General features: G+C 44.6%; 2 protein-coding genes across 3 annotated transcripts; one reads left to right on the top strand and one right to left on the bottom strand.

The window, feature by feature from the left end:
- Nucleotides 1-357: 357 nt before the first annotated feature.
- Nucleotides 358-9066, bottom strand: LOC113026841 (isocitrate dehydrogenase [NAD] subunit alpha, mitochondrial-like). The gene is made up of 11 exons (XM_026176036.1): nucleotides 8902-9066; nucleotides 7707-7772; nucleotides 7444-7527; nucleotides 6740-6854; nucleotides 6458-6645; nucleotides 3883-4016; nucleotides 3110-3212; nucleotides 2752-2816; nucleotides 2583-2667; nucleotides 1654-1806; nucleotides 358-808 (listed from the first exon to the last, which is right to left on the bottom strand). Exons 1-11 carry the CDS (start codon nucleotides 8926-8928, stop codon nucleotides 725-727), a joined length of 1104 nt encoding a protein of 367 aa, XP_026031821.1. The 5' UTR covers nucleotides 8929-9066; the 3' UTR covers nucleotides 358-724.
- A 940-nt stretch (nucleotides 9067-10006) lies between these two features.
- LOC113026849 (calcium and integrin-binding family member 2-like) lies at nucleotides 10007-15588 on the top strand. Of its 2 annotated transcripts, XM_026176058.1 has the most exons (6): nucleotides 10007-10335; nucleotides 10604-10638; nucleotides 12006-12117; nucleotides 12242-12389; nucleotides 12988-13183; nucleotides 14893-15588. In XM_026176058.1, exons 1-6 carry the CDS (start codon nucleotides 10285-10287, stop codon nucleotides 14912-14914), a joined length of 564 nt encoding a protein of 187 aa, XP_026031843.1. In that variant the 5' UTR covers nucleotides 10007-10284; the 3' UTR covers nucleotides 14915-15588. The 2 variants fall into 2 exon arrangements, with proteins under 2 accessions (XP_026031843.1, XP_026031832.1); XM_026176047.1 differs by lacking the exon at nucleotides 14893-15588 and having other exon boundaries at nucleotides 12988-14537.
- Nucleotides 15589-16776: the final 1188 nt, after the last annotated feature.

Raw genomic sequence — 16776 nt, 5'->3', positions numbered from 1 at the left:
TGAACGACAAGATGTCGTAATGACTCAACATAGCATTGATTTAACAAGGTCATAATGAGGACATTCTTGTTTGCAGTGATGGCCTTGGGAGAAAGCCTCTTTAGGAAATTTAGCCCAATTGAGAGTAATTACAAAAAGCACCTTTATTGAAGTTAAGTAGAACCTCTCTCTGGTGCTGCCATGTTTCCTGATGGTTTGCTCAGTGTTCCACTCTGACTTTAACAGGATACGCTAAACTGTTTCTGAATAATTTCAAATAAAAACGAGTGTTAAGAGCAGATGCTAAACTTGAAGCATTAAAGCTGCATGTTTGAGTCCAAGTGTCTGAGGTGCAAAAGAAAAACAAAACAGAGGAGAGACCTTTCTTTGTAGAATTTTTATATATCCGGGTGAGTAGGAGTGAATAAAGCAGTAACAGGAAGTGGAAACAATAAATAAGAGGACCTTTTACCCGCAGTACTACTGTTACAAAAATACGATAAAGAATATGCGAATGGAACGAAGCACTGATACCGTCATTCATCTGATATTACAGTAAGAAACGCTCATCTCATGCTTCTTGGTGAAACTTGTGCGTTACGCTTGCTGTGAATGTTAAGGACTCAAGATCTTGCTGCAGAAGCCCCACCCCTCCACAGCCAGCAGCTCCAGAGAGATATGACGAGTCAGCAGGATAGGTGGGCGGGCGGGGGGAGCCTCCAACAGCGGCCTCTCCCCTGCAGCTTCAGCCCAGATCCTGGACACGACGGCAGATCTCAGCTGTGAACTCAGAGCACTTTGCACTTCCTCCCAGGTCCTTCGTCAGAACCTGAAACACAAACACATCAGTGAGCAGCAGCTCTTATTTCACAGGAATCTGCTCCAACCAGCAGGTGGTGCTGCTGACAGCCAGCCTGGACTAAAGTGCAGACCCATCCACAGCCACTGGGTGGTGCTCAAACTGACTTCTGTTGAATAAGCCTCCTAAGGCGTAACAATGTATCAACTGTCATCTCAGAAGAGCTCAACAGGAAGTATCCAGCAGCCTCCACTCAGATTAAAAGCAGCCCTGTCAGCAGAGTGTCATGTTTCCCGTCTGCTTCGCTCCAAGATACAGGAGTGTGACAAACCATTAGAAAAAAGATCATACAAAGTGTGATTTTAAGGAGGTCGTCCTCCAGAATGCACAACTGAAAGTAAGTGTAAGATTTTTTCCTGGCGGTCCTGGAGTAACTGCAGCTTCTCTCTGAGAGCATTTCAGGTGTCCTCAATATCATTCCAGCTGTTATTAATGACATTAGCAGAGGTTCTCAGACTCCACTAGAGTGGCTTTGGACGATTCACAACTGAAAATAATCCTATTTATTCTGGGCGTCGATGAAACCAACCAGATCGCCTGATACATGCCGTTTAAGCTTCTCTGCTTTCTCTCGAGCTTTTCAGGCCACCTTGCTCGTGATTGGCTGCCCGTCATAAATAGAAGGTAGGTGGGTGGGGCTGCTAAGACACTCCCCTTTCTTTGTCATCATCCAAAACCAAGAGTAAAAATTCAGTGTTTGGATCAGTCGGAGCTTTTGGCACAATGAGTTACAGACACGCTGCTTTCATTGTTTGAAACTTCGACTTAAAGGAACAAAAATACTGGAGCCCTCCAAGGAGAGACTTCAGCCTCACCTTCTTGTCTCTGATGGTGTCAAAACAGGCCGTCTGGATCTTGTCGGCATGGTCATGCAGACCCATGTGACGCAGCATCATGACAGCACTCAGTAACAGGGCAGTGGGGTTCGCCAGGTCCATGCCGGCGATGTCAGGGGCGGTGCCATGGACCTGCAGCACAAACATTCATTTTAGTTTGTCAGCAAAACAACAATAAATCTGCAGGTCTCCTGATTACAGACGTTTGGTCACAGGATTACAGGACTGGTTAACACTCAGATAATTACACTGTAAAACTGCCTGTTACAAGTTCAATCCAAGCATTCAGTTTTGTGGGAAAAATATCTTTTAAAGAGTTTTACTGATGGGATTTTTCTGTGTACCAGGTCGAGGTGGAGCTCAACATTACTTCACCCCAGGGCTCGACCGGAGCAGCTCTGCATAATTCACAGTTCAGATTAAATCCTTATTCATCCCTTTACTGACATTTTCAGTAGCTCCTGTCTCTTTAAGGACACGACTGTGTGTGTCCACAGTAAGGTTACAACTCAGGCAACTGCACAGACTCTCAAACTCATTCCCAAATGACCACAGTGACATCTCTGGGGTGAGAGCCCCCTCCCTAAATTTCTACTTCTACCAGCAGTAAATGAATCCCTGGGAATGGAGCTTTTGTTCCCAGGGAGTCATTTGCCTCATTGGTTGAAAGACTAAGAACACCTGACATCATATAACAAATTACAGAAGATCAGAAAAGAATATTTAATCTTTTTAAAGCATCTGCTTTTAAAGATTGTACATGCTTTTTGTGCAGAACAACAAGCAAGTGCAGTAAAACTACAGCATGAAGAGTAAAGTACTCAGTGTATGAAGCACAATAAAAACAGATGAAGTATCAAAATTCAGATGAAGCTGCACGGCACTAAAAAAGACAACGCCATACAAACCGATTCGAATATGGCGACTCCGTTGGCGCCGATGTTCCCGCTGGGAGTGACGCCGAGGCCTCCGATCAGACCAGCGCACAGATCGCTGAAACACAGTCACATGACCTCAGCACTTCCAATCACAGCTTCTGATTGGCAACACAGGTTTCAGAGCGAATAATTCACTGACCTCAGGATGTCTCCGTACAGGTTGGGCATCACCAGGACGTCAAACTGGGTTGGATCCTGGACCATCTGGAAAACACAAGCATCGGGACATGTCAGGAAAGTACGGAAGAGGATAAGGGCCACTGGAAACAAAACTAAACAAAAAGTGGGCACATCTTTCTTTCTTTCTGAGAAAAAAGTCAGAATTCTGGAAAAGCAATACTACTGAATACTGAAATTAACCCCCACGTCCATCCAGCTCTGAACACACTCATTAAACATAATTATTTCACTGTCTGGATTAATGAGGTAAACACATTAAATGCAGACTGTGAAACAGCTGCAGAACATCTGGCTGCTGAACTGTTTGGCGGACTCACATTGAGGCACACTGTGTCGAGGTACATCTCGGTAAACTTGATGTCTTTGTAGTTTTCAGCCACCTCGCGGCACTTTCTCAGAAAGAGACCGTCTGACATCCGCCTGCAAACAGAGTCGGAGTTACACAACAGCAACACAACATCTGCACTGCGGGGGAACACGACGCCTGACAGGGACAGAGTCTGAGTGTGTGAGTGACAAAACATGGGTGACATTTTATTTAAAGGAAACATAAATAATAACCCCCAAACTGTTTGAAGTAATTCGATTAAATAAGTCCTCTAATCACTCCTCTCCCTCAGACGTGCAAGCTAAGGTGGAGTGATTACTTGGATTTTGGCTTTCAACAACTATTCTTTGTTCATTTATTTCCACTCTCCTTCTTTCTGTATGTTATCTCTAATCGACCCCTTTCCTTTACAGAGGTGCACTTGTGCCCCGTCCTAAAAGCTGAAACTCAGTAACCTGTGGACTGACTATCAACAGGTGGTAACCCTCGCTGGAGGCAGGCTGCCCACTGTCCATGTGAGATGGACTTTGGGTTTGGTCCATCTCCCATGGGCCTCCGACTGGATGAATCTACCTCACCTCCATTTCTTTCCTGCTAATAAAGTGCTTTTGTTGGCAGTTACTGATGATTAGGAAGTCAAACCTTACACTGGTGAATAAATGAGTTGCCTGATCAGTTTTCTGAATTTGTTCTTCCTCGGCACACGAGGACTAAACATTCCGGTCTCACTGACTGACACACAGGGCGATGGGCTGCACTCACATGATGTTGGCTTTGTGGACGGCGGTCACGCTCGTTCTTTTGTTGTTCCTGGCGTACTCGAAGGCGTACTCAGCGATGCGTCTGCTAGCGTTCTCGGTGATCAGTTTGATGCTCTGAACAACACCGTCGACGATCTACGGCAACAAAAAGATAAGAAACGCACTGAAGTTACTCACAGCTGGACAGAACACAATCGAATCAACAATCAAACTGTGGAGGGACGCAAGAGACTGCACCTATTACCAGAAACACAGAAGGAAAAGATGGATGCGGCTGAATACACATCTGGCAAACTAGTGGAAATCAGTGGAAAACGGGGTAATTCTAGTAGTGGATCCTCCTGCCTCCACACACATGCACGCAACAGGAAGCGTGTCTGCTGCGTTAGCCAATAGGTAACGGAGCAAAAAATAGAAGGTTACAGCTGGTTCGATCGATTTAAACGCTGCGTTTTAAAACAGGAAGTCGAGGAGACCCTGCAATTCAGGCAGAGGAAAATTAGTGTAACAGACCCTCCTGCAGCCTGTAACTGCAGCCTGTGCTGCTTCAACCTTTGTGCTCAGTCAAGGTTTCGGTGCCGTGCCGGTGCAGAAAAAGCTTCTCCACAGCTTTTCTGTGGAAATACATGGAACAGTTTCCAGATTAGGAAACAAGAGGTATGTGACGCACACAGGGAGGGGAGGCCTAATCTTTCAAAGATATAAAAGCATCGTTTTGGGGACATAATTAATCAGATATATACAAGGGGAGGTTTCAGACCTCTAGGACACTAGCAAACATCTTTTCCATGAGATTCGAGGTCTTTACCAAGTTAAACTTGTTCTCAAATAAGGTTTGACCTTACAGAGTTTCAGCTGCTGCAGTTATTAGTCCATCCTGAGGTCAGCTGTGGGTAAAAGTTGAGACAAGGAGGAGGGGCGACACGAATCACCAGACGGAGAACAGGTGGAGGTTCCCAGGGGATGGATGTGAGACTTTACACACACACACACACGTTCACTGCCAGCTGGAAGATCTGCTCGGATGCCTCGTTCTTTGAACACGGACACCAGCGTTCATGCTAACAGGTTCTCCCTGCTGCTGGGCTTCGTGCTAACACCGTCTCCAGATCTGAGCTGACAGTGTGAATGCAGACGGATCCACGTCGGGAATGTGTGGGTGAACAGGTGAGCTTCAGGAAGCTGGCAGTGGTTCTGCCGTATTCACAAAACATCCAGAAGCACCAAGAAGATTTAAAGGACCATTCCGCTTTATTTCAGCCTGCTGTGCTTTCCATTCACCTGTCTATGGTGTGTCTATGCCCAAATGTTTACAAAGGTGAAGGAGAGCAGAACAGGCTGAAACGAAGCAGAAATATTTGAAGGTTCAGAGGATTGTGCTTTAAACTTGAGTTGATAACAAATATCAAAGGATCTAATCAGCATAAGAAACTAACTGTCCAATCAGGAGTCCAGAGAATTAAAGACCTGGATCCACAGTCTGAATAAGGGAGCTGCTCAGTGCAGGATGATAGTTAGCATGCTCATCATGTCTGCAGCACAGTGAGCAGAATGTGAAACAGTCTCAGGTCCTTAGTTTGTGTCTTTGGGATGAAAGTGAATCTATCAGAGGTGGAACGAGGTGCTCTGTGAATACGACTCTGGCGCCGCTTCCTCCTTCTTACCAGGAGAGACGAACAGGAGCAGAGCGTCCTGCCTGCAGCTGCTAGCTGACCTGCAGGGAACAGGTGAGGAGGCAGGTAGACCAACCAGTTAACACAGATAACAACACCTGCTAACAGCTTCCAGCAGCATCCTGACTCACACGCTAAAGAACTGGACAACAGTCACTGTGACAGATTCCTGCACACATTTGCTCATTGGTGATTATTTTTGTTTGAATACAGAAAAAAAACCCTGACAGGCTGAAGGACAAAAGGATGCCATGCAGCTCCTAAATGAACAGGTGTGGATAATCCTGGCAGGGTGCACAGCCTTAATAAGTGTAAACTTGCTAGCTGTTGATGAACAGTGGTGGATGTTCACCTTAAAAACGGCCAAAGCTTCTAATAATGAGCTCAGTGTACCTACAGTAACCCCCGTGATCCAAAAGACCTCACACAGTTTTTTCTACTCCTGGCTCTGAATGATGTCAGCAACAGAGGAAATCCCTAATATGGTTATCTGAGGCAAAGAAGCCCCACCCACCTGTTGTTCAAACACTGTTTTTGAGGGGCAACCAATCGGAAGGAAGCTGACTTACAAGGGGAGGAGCTAAAACAGCTTGTTTCCATGAACCACAGCAGCAGCAAGGCCCACTGTGTAGAATAAGTGAGGCTTATTTTGAAATGTGAATCATGCAAAGCTGCTCTGGCACAGTCCACAAATAAAAACAGAACAAAATGAAGCACTTTAAACAAATGCACTACCAAACGTTTCACATACTGTGTCAGAAAATTAAGCCGAACTCCTCTCTGTCTGCAGTTTGTGCATCACCTGTGACGGCTGCTTTCACACAGCTGTCAGGATTACTCAGGACAGCCCGCTGTAACCCTCTCAGCTTGGAGCTGTCGCACACTCGGCCTCCGTTCACTCACCATGTGTTCGATGCCGCTGTACTCGCCCTCCGTGTTCTCCCGGATGGTGACCAGGTTGACATCGGTGTACGGAGTCTTGTAGCCCTCGATGGAGACGCAGGGCCTCACGTTTGCGTACAGGTCAAAGGTCTTCCTGAGCAGCAGGTTCATGGAGGGGTGACCTGCAGCGATGGGTGTCTTCAGGGGTCCTGATGGAGAAAAAAAAAAATGTAAAAAACAAAAAACACTGACGAGCAGGAATCTTCCAGGAAATCTGTCTAAAGGTAACGGACACGTGCAGACCTTTCAGACCGATCTTGCTCCGGTCCATGGACTCTTTGGCGTCAGGAGGGATCATCCATCTGCCGCCAGGTCCCTTTATCGCCGTCACGTTCCTCTCCTCCCACGTGATTGGAGCCTTCAGAGGAAAATTCTATTTAGAAACTGATCCAAAACCAATCAGTGCCTCCCACCTGACCCTCTTAGAATAGCCAGCAGTGCTTTGTATTTATTTATTTCCAGCACGTTGAGCTCACATAACTTTATAAGAAAAGGTGATATCACATGAAATTTTCAGGGCTGAAAACACACTAAAGATTTATCAAAATGCTCTAACGCAGGGGTGTCAAAGTCCAGGCCTCGAGACCTGGACTTCGACACAGAGGAACAGAAAAGTGCATGGATCCCCTGAAGGTTTGCTCTATATTCTGATCATTTACTCGAGAAAACTTAAATAAAAAGTGTATTTTGGGTAACCCTTGAAGGGTACAAAGAACTAAAGAAGTTACGAGAGATGAAAAATGGTGGAAAAAACAAGGCAAATTAGAACGCACCAGCTATGTACTTCGAGGTGCTTATAACTCAGAAAATACCCACAGCATTAAAGTACATTTTTTCATGGCTTTATTAAATATGTTAAAGTTACTGTTCCAAAAATCCACTGACTCTGAGAGGACTCAGGTGAGATCATTTTCCAGATTTGGCCTCTAAAGTCTGATCAAACTTGCCTTTGCTGCTTCAAAGATCTTCATGACAGCAGCGGAGATCTCTGGACCGATTCCATCACCGGGAATCATGGTGACTGTCTTCACCTGCAGAGACAGAGAGACACAACTCAGACAGCTGGAGCAGATCACAGTCCAGCCGAGATCAAGGTGTCTGCTTTCATGTAAAACATTTCCTGTTATTTATAAATGGATTTTCTGGGAGTTGTGAAGCGAAAACCATCTCTTTGATTGCATCCCAGGAAGGCAGAGGTGGATCTACTCACCCCTCTTGAAAAGGAGGCTGAAGCCAGAGCCGGTTTTCTGACCGCCACCCCCACTGCCTGGGTCAGCTGGAAGAGACGACGTAAAGGTCAACTCAACACAAAACACACCAAAGCAGCTCAAAAACAACCTGATCATGATGGTTAGTCTGTGTTCAGCTGTTTGAAAACACTTGCTGTTGATGTGTAAAACAAAACTGCAAAGAATCACCTTGATTATTTGCTGCTGAGGCTTGAAACACTCCTAATAATTCATATTATAACATTTAAAAATGACTTGAGGAGCTTATATGTACAAACTTTAAGTTCTAGGGCTAAATTCAAGCATCAGTAACAAATTACAAGAAGGGAGAAAATTATTACCACCACTTCCGCTGTTCTGTTTTGTAGATCCTTTGTATGCTGATGTTGATTATTTTTGGATAATGTAGTATATCTCTCACATTTTTTACTGCCTATTACATTACGGTGACTTTTTTCAATGCCGAGTTTATCTCAGGAGCCTCACATTATTTGACATCTTTTCCGTCAGTTAAAACGGGACCTGGAATTTAATCATAGTACGAGTTTAAGGTAAATTGCTTTATTTAAAAAGGGAGTCTGGTGTTCGTCTCCACATTAGTTAAAGCAAACATTTCTCAGCAGCCACACCTAGTTTGAGTCTACCATGAACTAGCTACATGTTGAATTTCATGTATGCAGAAGTTATCAGAGGATATCCACTTTTCGTGAAATGTTTTCAACTAACTTCTACGATCTAATGATTCCATCTAAACTCTAAACTGAGCTTAAATTCGTGCAAATTTAAACGGAGGCTGACGTTGGTTTCTCCGTCACTCTAGTATGGATTTGGGGATCACAGAGAACTAAAGAGCAGAAAGAGCGGGACAGGTCGACGTATTGTCAAGGTAACCAGATTGAGGTTGGCGGAGGGGAATATGTAAAGTCAAAGTTGTATTAGACAGGTGAGACGAGGGTAAACGTCTCCGTCAGCTCCAGAAGCTTCCGTTCACGTGAAGGACGTGGGTTCCTGGCTAAGAGCTAACCAAGGTACATCAGCCCGAAAAAACACGCGGAGAGCGCGTAAAGACAGACAAAGTCACAAACACAGGCTTCAGGACACACACACAGCCCCGTTCATCTGTAACACACAGAGCTTTGGTGGTCTAAAACCGGGAATAAACACGGTGCTTCTTACCAGTGACCTCCACGCGTTGCCTGCCATTCTGCTCAGGAAGAGCTCTCCGAGATCGTCTGTGGAAGAGATGACTCACTCCGAGCTGCTGCCGAAAACCAGCCGGGATAAAGATCCTGTGCGAGCAAGATGACTCACTCCGAGAGAGTTTTGTGGCTGTACGAGTCATTGGCGCCACAGGCTGTTTTTGGCGCCACCTGCTGGACGCTGCACCACCATCAGAATTAGTGCTGCCTTCAGGAGCAATTAGGAAGATCCGAATCTACACAAACAAGGCAAAAGGGCGCTACTCTCCAGTCATCACCGTGATTAGAACATATTAAAAGTTTGTTCACTTCTTTTTTGTTTTTTTATTTGCTGTAATTAGGCTGGGTTTTTTTTAGTGGTTGCCATGTCTATTTATTATATCTTTTTTTTGTTGCTCACTTAGTTTTATTTCTTTACTTATTTATTGGACAAAATGTATGTTTGTGTGAAACAAGAGAATTTGATTTATGTCATTTGAAAAATACACCTGTGTACATCACTTACCCCCTGGTGTCTGAGTAGTTTTTTGATTCTGAGGTTTATATTTTGAGAAAGAGCCACTGCTCCTGCTCTACCCAACACTTGATGTCCACTGTCAGAGCTTTAATTTCTAGACCTGCATGCAAAAAAAAACACTCAGACTCGTGTGCGTGCACTTTTGTTATTGACTTTACTTTGTTTACTGTGAGCTTAGAACCTGTGGCTCTAAGCTCAGAGCTGTGGCTTAGTGTTCAAATGATGTCTGAGATCTGATGGCACAGAACAGCCAGTCTAACATTCATCTCGAGAAAGAAAATCTGCAAACATACATTTCTGTATTTATTTTAGCATAACTTTATTATTATAAAAGGAAAAGAAACAAACAATACATGAAAAATCAGTTGAAAAAGAAAATGGGTTTTACAACTTTTACGCTGATTGTACCCAAGCTGGAAAGCAGATCGAAGAAATGTGTGGTTGAAATAAAGAAAGATGGGTGTAAAGTTATAAAAAGTAATTTATTTAACATAAAAATAAACAAAACAAAAAATAAACAAACATTCTGATAAAGTCATCGTACAGACTAATCTAATGATGTAATTCCAGAATTTCTTCCTGCATTTACAGTTCATGGTTTTCCAAGCAGCAGCTGAAAGCAGCACTGTGATGCCTGCACCTCCTCCTCCTGTCCTCTGAGGCGTCACAATCCTGTTTTCCTCCGCGTTGGGACCAGCAGCAGCAGCAGCAGCAGCATCAGGCTCGCAGACTGAGACCCGGATCAGAAGAGTGGATGTCCCGGCTGTGCGCAGACCTGCTGCCGGATGCAAAGCCAGCTCAGAGTGTGATGCAGCTGTGTGATGGGAGGATCCGCCGGCCAAGATGGGCAACAAGCAGACAACCTTCACCGAGGAACAGCTGGAGGCGTATCAGGTGAGGGGGGGCAGGATGGAGGCGGACAGCTGGATGTCCTTCAGAGAGGCGTGAAAGGTGGAGAGGTGTCTGCCTTCATGGCTCAGCAGAACGCAGACCACATCAGATCTGCCTCCTGCTGCTGATTGGCTCTGCATCCTGCTGCACTGGATGATGATGATGATGGTGGTGGTGGTAGTGGTGAAGATGCTGACTGATGGTGAAAGCAGATCCTCCCTGAGGACTGGCCGCTCTGACTCACTTTCTTCGTCTCTCTGTTTGTTCCCAGGACTGCACCTTCTTCACCCGGAAGGAAATCCTGCGGTGAGTGTGGCGCACGGCGAAAGTCTGCTGGTCTTCTTTTCTTTTTGAATCTACACCTTCATCACTCACTGAGGGAGAGGAACGACTGCAGCTCGGCTATTTTTCCTGCTGTGTATTGTAGGCGCGATGTGTTTACACAATGGTTTTGATGATTGGCTTTACTGTACTGGGATCTACTAAACTCACACTGAACGCAGCGCGCTTGGAGTATATTTTAATAGCTGATTGACTCATTTTAACGAAGCACAAAAGGAAACACTTTATATGCTTCACACACCTGTCCTGCATGGTGATACGACCCTTCAAAGTTTACTCAAAATGCACTTTTTGAAGTTTTCTCCAATAAGTAATTAGAAACAGATCAAACATCCATGGTACAGATGGTATTTCTGTTCCTCTACATCAAAGTGGATGTTACTAATGCTCAGAAAAGGTTACAGGAAGAATTGTACCAAACAAAAAACACATTTTAGCTTCAGATTGTGACACTTGAGTGGGCTTAAAGTGGATTTGGGTTGCATGCTTTAAACAGAGCTTAAATGAGTTTTTCAGCACTGGAAAGATCTCGTGTAGTCATGACGTTGTGAAGAAACAAAAATGCTGGGAAAAAAATTTGTGCAAAATTTCCACCCACACCTATGCACCTCCAGGACCTGCAGCTCCACCTGTTTTCATAGTATGAGGTGAAACTGTTCAGTAGACTGAAGTGAGATTAACTGAGCTGATTTCAAACATCAAAACTGGATTTTTTAACTTATTTTAAGATGACTTGTAACGTAGGCTGATTCACCGTTCCTGTATTTCCTGTCACATGACCCAGAGTTAGACCTTCATATTAAACCTGCACAGTTTAGAAAAATAATGAGTAAACGTATCTAAAGGAAATCCCTGTGAGCCAAACACTCAAACTTCAGATTGCTCTGAATGCTTTGATTCCATCATTTGGTGCCAGTAAAGCTCAAAAAGTCTGGATGCTGCCCTTCAGCAGGCTTCTGCGAGTTGACCAATCAGAAGAAAATGGCATGAGAGGGGGTGACCTTCAAGAAACAGTCCCTGGGTGGGATAAATAAAGGTCAAGACTGAAACTCTAGAGGTGGAAATGAGCAGATTGGAGTCGCTCAGACAAACACTTTACAGCTACAGACGGACAGCGTCGGCGTGTTTCAGATTCTCCTTCCTTGTTCCAGCAGCTTTTATCTTAAGGTTGCATCATTTTGTTAGGAAGGCTTTGATCACTGACTGACTGATGGAAACTTGTTGCTTTTCTCTCATCAGTCTGAAATTTGGGATCCTGAATGTAAAGTGTTATTAAAGTGAATGTATTAGACTCCTGTGTAAACTGCTGACTTTGCTCTAATGTGCTGCAGGTTACACGCTCGATATCGTGAGCTGGCGCCACATTTAGTGCCGCTGGACTACACCAACAACCCCGACATCAAAGTCCCGATGACGCTCATCGTCACCATGCCTGAACTGAAGGTACAGTTTGTACAGGTCAAAATTCTGCTGGCTGATGCAAGACTTTAAAACAAATGTGTCTCACATCCCGGTTTTTGTTGGCCGTTATGTTCAACTGTGTGATGTTTTGCGTCTGTGCTGACAGGAAAACCCGTTTAGAGAGAGAATCGTGGAGACGTTCTCCGAGGACGGACAGGGGAACCTGAGCTTCAGCGACTTCATCGATATGTTTTCTGCCCTCTGTGAAGCTTCACCCAGAGAGCTCAAGACCATTTACGCCTTCAAGATATACGGTAACGTGCGCCTTCAGGTGGAGAAGCTCGGGTTGGGTCTGAGATGACACACCTGTGGCAGCAATGTGCCTCGGCGAGTACTCGCTTCAGAATAAGTGCTGTTTTCCTGATTTAAACAAAAATAGCATGACTATATAAAAGATTATTTTAATTAATTATTTCAACTTCGTAAGTATATAATTAAGAGAAAATTATTAATTCCTGGAAAATGATTATTATAATTTCTGAAAATATTAAAAGAAAGTAAAATGTTAATATACACAAATCTCTCCTAAATGTAAATAAAATGGCCAAAAATATGTGAATAAAAGAATTATCATTCAAAATAATCAAAAAATTTAAATAATTATTATTAGTCTAAAAATTATTCTTCTAAATATTAAATGTCACTAAATTAACATTAAATGTCTAAATAGATTTAAATGGTCTCAAAATAATATATGAGAAATCTAAATAAAGTCTAAGAAAATGTATAGTTTACAAAATGATTTCATTATTTGCAGTTATTACTGTTGATTACATGGAGATTATTCGTAGAATAAGTTCAGGTTTTTGTGGCAGCCCAGTACTGAGTCGTCTCGTTGGGGATCTGGTCCAGACTTTAACAGGGACAACTTCATCTGTAAGGAGGACCTGGAGAAGACCCTGAACAAGCTGACCAAAGGGGAGCTGACGCCCGAGGAGGTCACGCTGGTGTGTGACAAAGCCATCGAGGAGGCCGACCTCGACGGAGACAACAAGCTCTCATTCGCCGACTTTGAGAACATGATCTCCAAGGCTCCTGACTTTCTGAGGTACCGTCATCTCTTCTGTTATGTGTTCATTTTTTAAAGTAAGGCAGAGACGTGGCTGCTCCTCTCCCACAAACCTCCACAGTGACAGCGCGAAGTTAGAAAAGTATGTGATTGGTTTTTTAATCCTTAATTTCTGTGTTTGGAATCGGTCCAAAGTGTTTTTTGCTGCTCAGACTGTTGTCTGACTGTTTCTTATATTTCCCCTCCAGGCTGTCATGGGGTGCTGTTGCCAGCTCATCACAATAATGTCACATAACACATCAGCTCTGTGCTCTCTGCTCTTGAAGCAGCATTTTTTGGAGGAAAATATGCTTTAGGGTCAGTTTTCTTCTGTTCTGCTGGCAGTATCACTAAAACACGATGATCTGCAGGGTTATCAACAGTTTTCATCCATCCACCACAAAGGCACACACTATTTTAGCCTTTTAATTCACAGTCAGCCGTACAGACTGTGCTGCGGCTCAGTATGATCCTCCCACTAATGCAGCGGTGTCAAACTTACTAAATGAGTCTTACTGTGCGCTGGAAGATATTTGTAGTTCTTGTTTGATCTGCTGCTCAACACACATCAGTTGTTTCACGATTGAGGCTGAACTGAGGGGCTGCATGAAGGGACAGCATCAAATCAATGAGAAGCTTCACCGTGAAGCTGCCGGCGGGATGTCTCCTGAAAGGACAGAGGATGGTTGTGATCCAGGTCCTGATCCAGGTCCTGATCCAGGTCCTGATCCTGGCTGTGAGTGTTTCTCACTCAGGCTGCTGAGTCTTCTGCTGCTCTGCATAAAGCTGCAGAGATAAAACCCACGAGTTTTACTGCTGGCAATCCATCACAGTGTCCCACAGTGAGCACAGAGGAGGGGTGAAGGGAGAGACAAGGGGAAGAAGAGTAGAGTGAGGAGGAGGAGGGTGCATTTATCAAGTCATTGAGTTCAGTCATTAATTTGTCTATCACACTGGACCGCCGCTCAGAGATAATAGCTGGAAACTGGGCTCAAGGGTTGGTGTTACTATGGCAACAGAAGCAGTTAAACTGTAAAAAGAGAAAGCTGGAAAGCCATTATGTTTTTACTAGCAGGTACATCACCTCCCGCGTCACCCTGGTTACGGTCGGCCAGTTAATCTGACGTCACAAAGCCGAGCAGCTCGACTGTCATAAACGTCGGCGTGAACGCGCGTCTGCAAGGTGCGGCGCACAGATCGCAGCATTTACGCTCGTCCAGTCATTTATGTCTGCTTACAACAGACTCTGCAGCACCTGCTGCGGACCCCCAACCGGCCGGCCCTCCCTGAGCCCGGTTCTGCTAGAGTTTTCTTCTTGTTAAAAGGGACTTTTTCCTTCCCATTGTCACCAAGTACTTGCTCATAGGGGGTCGTCTAATTGTGGAAGTTTTCTCTGTAGCACTGTGGGGTATTTACCCGACATTGTAAAGTAGTTTGAGGCAGCTCAAAGTGAGCATGTTTTCCAGTCGCTCTGCCCTGGAGGTGAATCCTATGAAACATTACATGCAAAGATAATTGTCAGAGTTTTAATTTAAAGAGTAAAAACAGACTCCTGACAGCAACTGAGATGCACCATTACCATCCTGCAGTTGATACAACGAGGCTAAATTTCACAGTTTCATCCAGTTACAGCCTGAGAGGTTCAAACAGTTAATGATGATTCAGTCAGTCCTAGAAGTCACCCACATCTGCTTGCTTTGTGTCTTCAGCAATTTCCACATACGAATATGAGGCAGCTGAGATCCTGCAGAGGAAAGACGTCTCTCTTCGACCCCGATTCCACCTGAACCTCGGACCCAGCTCGACTCAGTGCCTGTCCTTTCTACTGCCGGCGGGGAGTCTTCTTTCCTGAAAGATCCTGAGACCTGGACTGTCTCGATCACGCAGTCATTCCAGAGGGGATACGGTTACTGCATGAAGCCTCTCTCTGGGATGGAGTTTGAACTCAGCTTAGACAGGGCTGACTTTCTTCTCCCCTGTGGACGTTTCCGATTTTCTGAGAAACATCTGTGAGGACGGCGCCGCAGTGGATACAGAACAGGGCTTTTCTGAATTTAGTGCTTTTCAGAAAGGCCTCATCCAAAACTGGATTCTTTTTAAAAGCACATCTTTAAAGGGCAAAACAGTGAGGAGCTATGCAATCTTTCTCCATAAAGTGCATGTTGTAAATTGCTTCTAGCTGGTGAATTTGTACATCTGGTTTAGTGAAGCATTCTGGTGCATAACGACAATCATAGTAAACTGTAGCTCAGTTGATGGAAGGGCTCTCTCTGTCATCTCACCTGTACTCCTGGCTTTGATAAAACTTTTTCCTGCCTCCTACTAACTTGATATGACAGCTTTCACTCTTTCAAGACAAAATATTTTATGGCTAGAATCAAATAAAAGGTTGTTCTGTCACTCGATGCTTCACGAGGCTTCTTGTCTGAGAAAACCGATCCAGGTTCAGGCGAGGGCGCGAGCTGTTCCTCATCCTGCAGCTAAACACATCAGGTCTTAACATTGGTTTGTACCATCAAGTGTCTAGAGCAGGGGTGCCCAATCCCGGTCCTCGAGAGCTACCGTCCTGCAGCTTTTAGATGCATCCTTGTTCCCACACACCTGAATCAAATGAATGGCTTGTTATCAGGCCTTTGCCAAACATGATGGCATGCTGAAGAGATCAAACCATTTGATTCAGCTGTGTTGGAGTAGGGATGCATCTAAAAGCTGCAGGATAGTAGCTCTCGAGGACCGGGATTGGGCACCCCTGGTCTAGAGGAAGAACAGGAGGAGGTCCAGGAATGCTGTTGGTCTGCAGCTTTGAAGGTCTGAAGGTTTGCTCTGCTACAGGAAGACACTTCAAAGCACCTTTCACTGTAAGCCTTTCTCTTAATGCACAATTTATATGAGAAATGATTTACAATACTGCATAGTTTCACCTAGTAGGACTCTCACTGGGCTGTTGGTTACAGGGAGCACTGTCATGCTGGGGGAGGAGGTGGAGGAGCTGCAGTTTGGATGGGCCGTTCAGTCGTTACACTTTTAGAGCCTGCAGATAACACGTTATCTCAAACTTATCACTTTTGATTTAAATACTCTGCTAATCCACCGAAAGATTCAATCCCCACAAAAATCATTTTATCACAAATCTATTTATAACTTTCCTTCTAGTTCACCCAGCTCAAATGTCTTCAAAAGATTTTTCCCCTAAAATTCTGAACGAGGACTGCAGAAAAGCAGCCAAGAGGAATTACTGGCTGGAATCATTTGCATTATCTGTACCCAGTCATGTCTAACAATAGAGGAATGACTACTCCTGTTCTAACCTCTAGAGACGTGATCCAGTCTACAGATCAGTTAGCGTAGCTGCTAGTGGTCTCCTGTAAACTGTGGGGTCAGAGTCGGCTGTAGTGATTCAAGGAATAAGAAATAGATGTGTAAAGACGGAGCTTCAGACATCCGTCTGTACTAAGAGGCCTGGAATTACTGGGAAACTAGAAGGTACAAGATGAGTTCACCTCTCCTTCACAGTACAGTCAGCTGGCTGTGAGTTTGAACTCTGGGTGGTGTGAATAAGCTGAAGCGCCTCCTCCTGCAGCTGCTGTTCAGTT

This window comes from Astatotilapia calliptera, chromosome 1, assembly GCF_900246225.1.
Source record: "Astatotilapia calliptera chromosome 1, fAstCal1.2, whole genome shotgun sequence".
Lineage (NCBI taxonomy): Eukaryota > Metazoa > Chordata > Actinopteri > Cichliformes > Cichlidae > Astatotilapia > Astatotilapia calliptera.
Note: the sequence above shows the minus strand (reverse complement) of the source record. Positions and strands in the feature narration are given on the sequence as shown.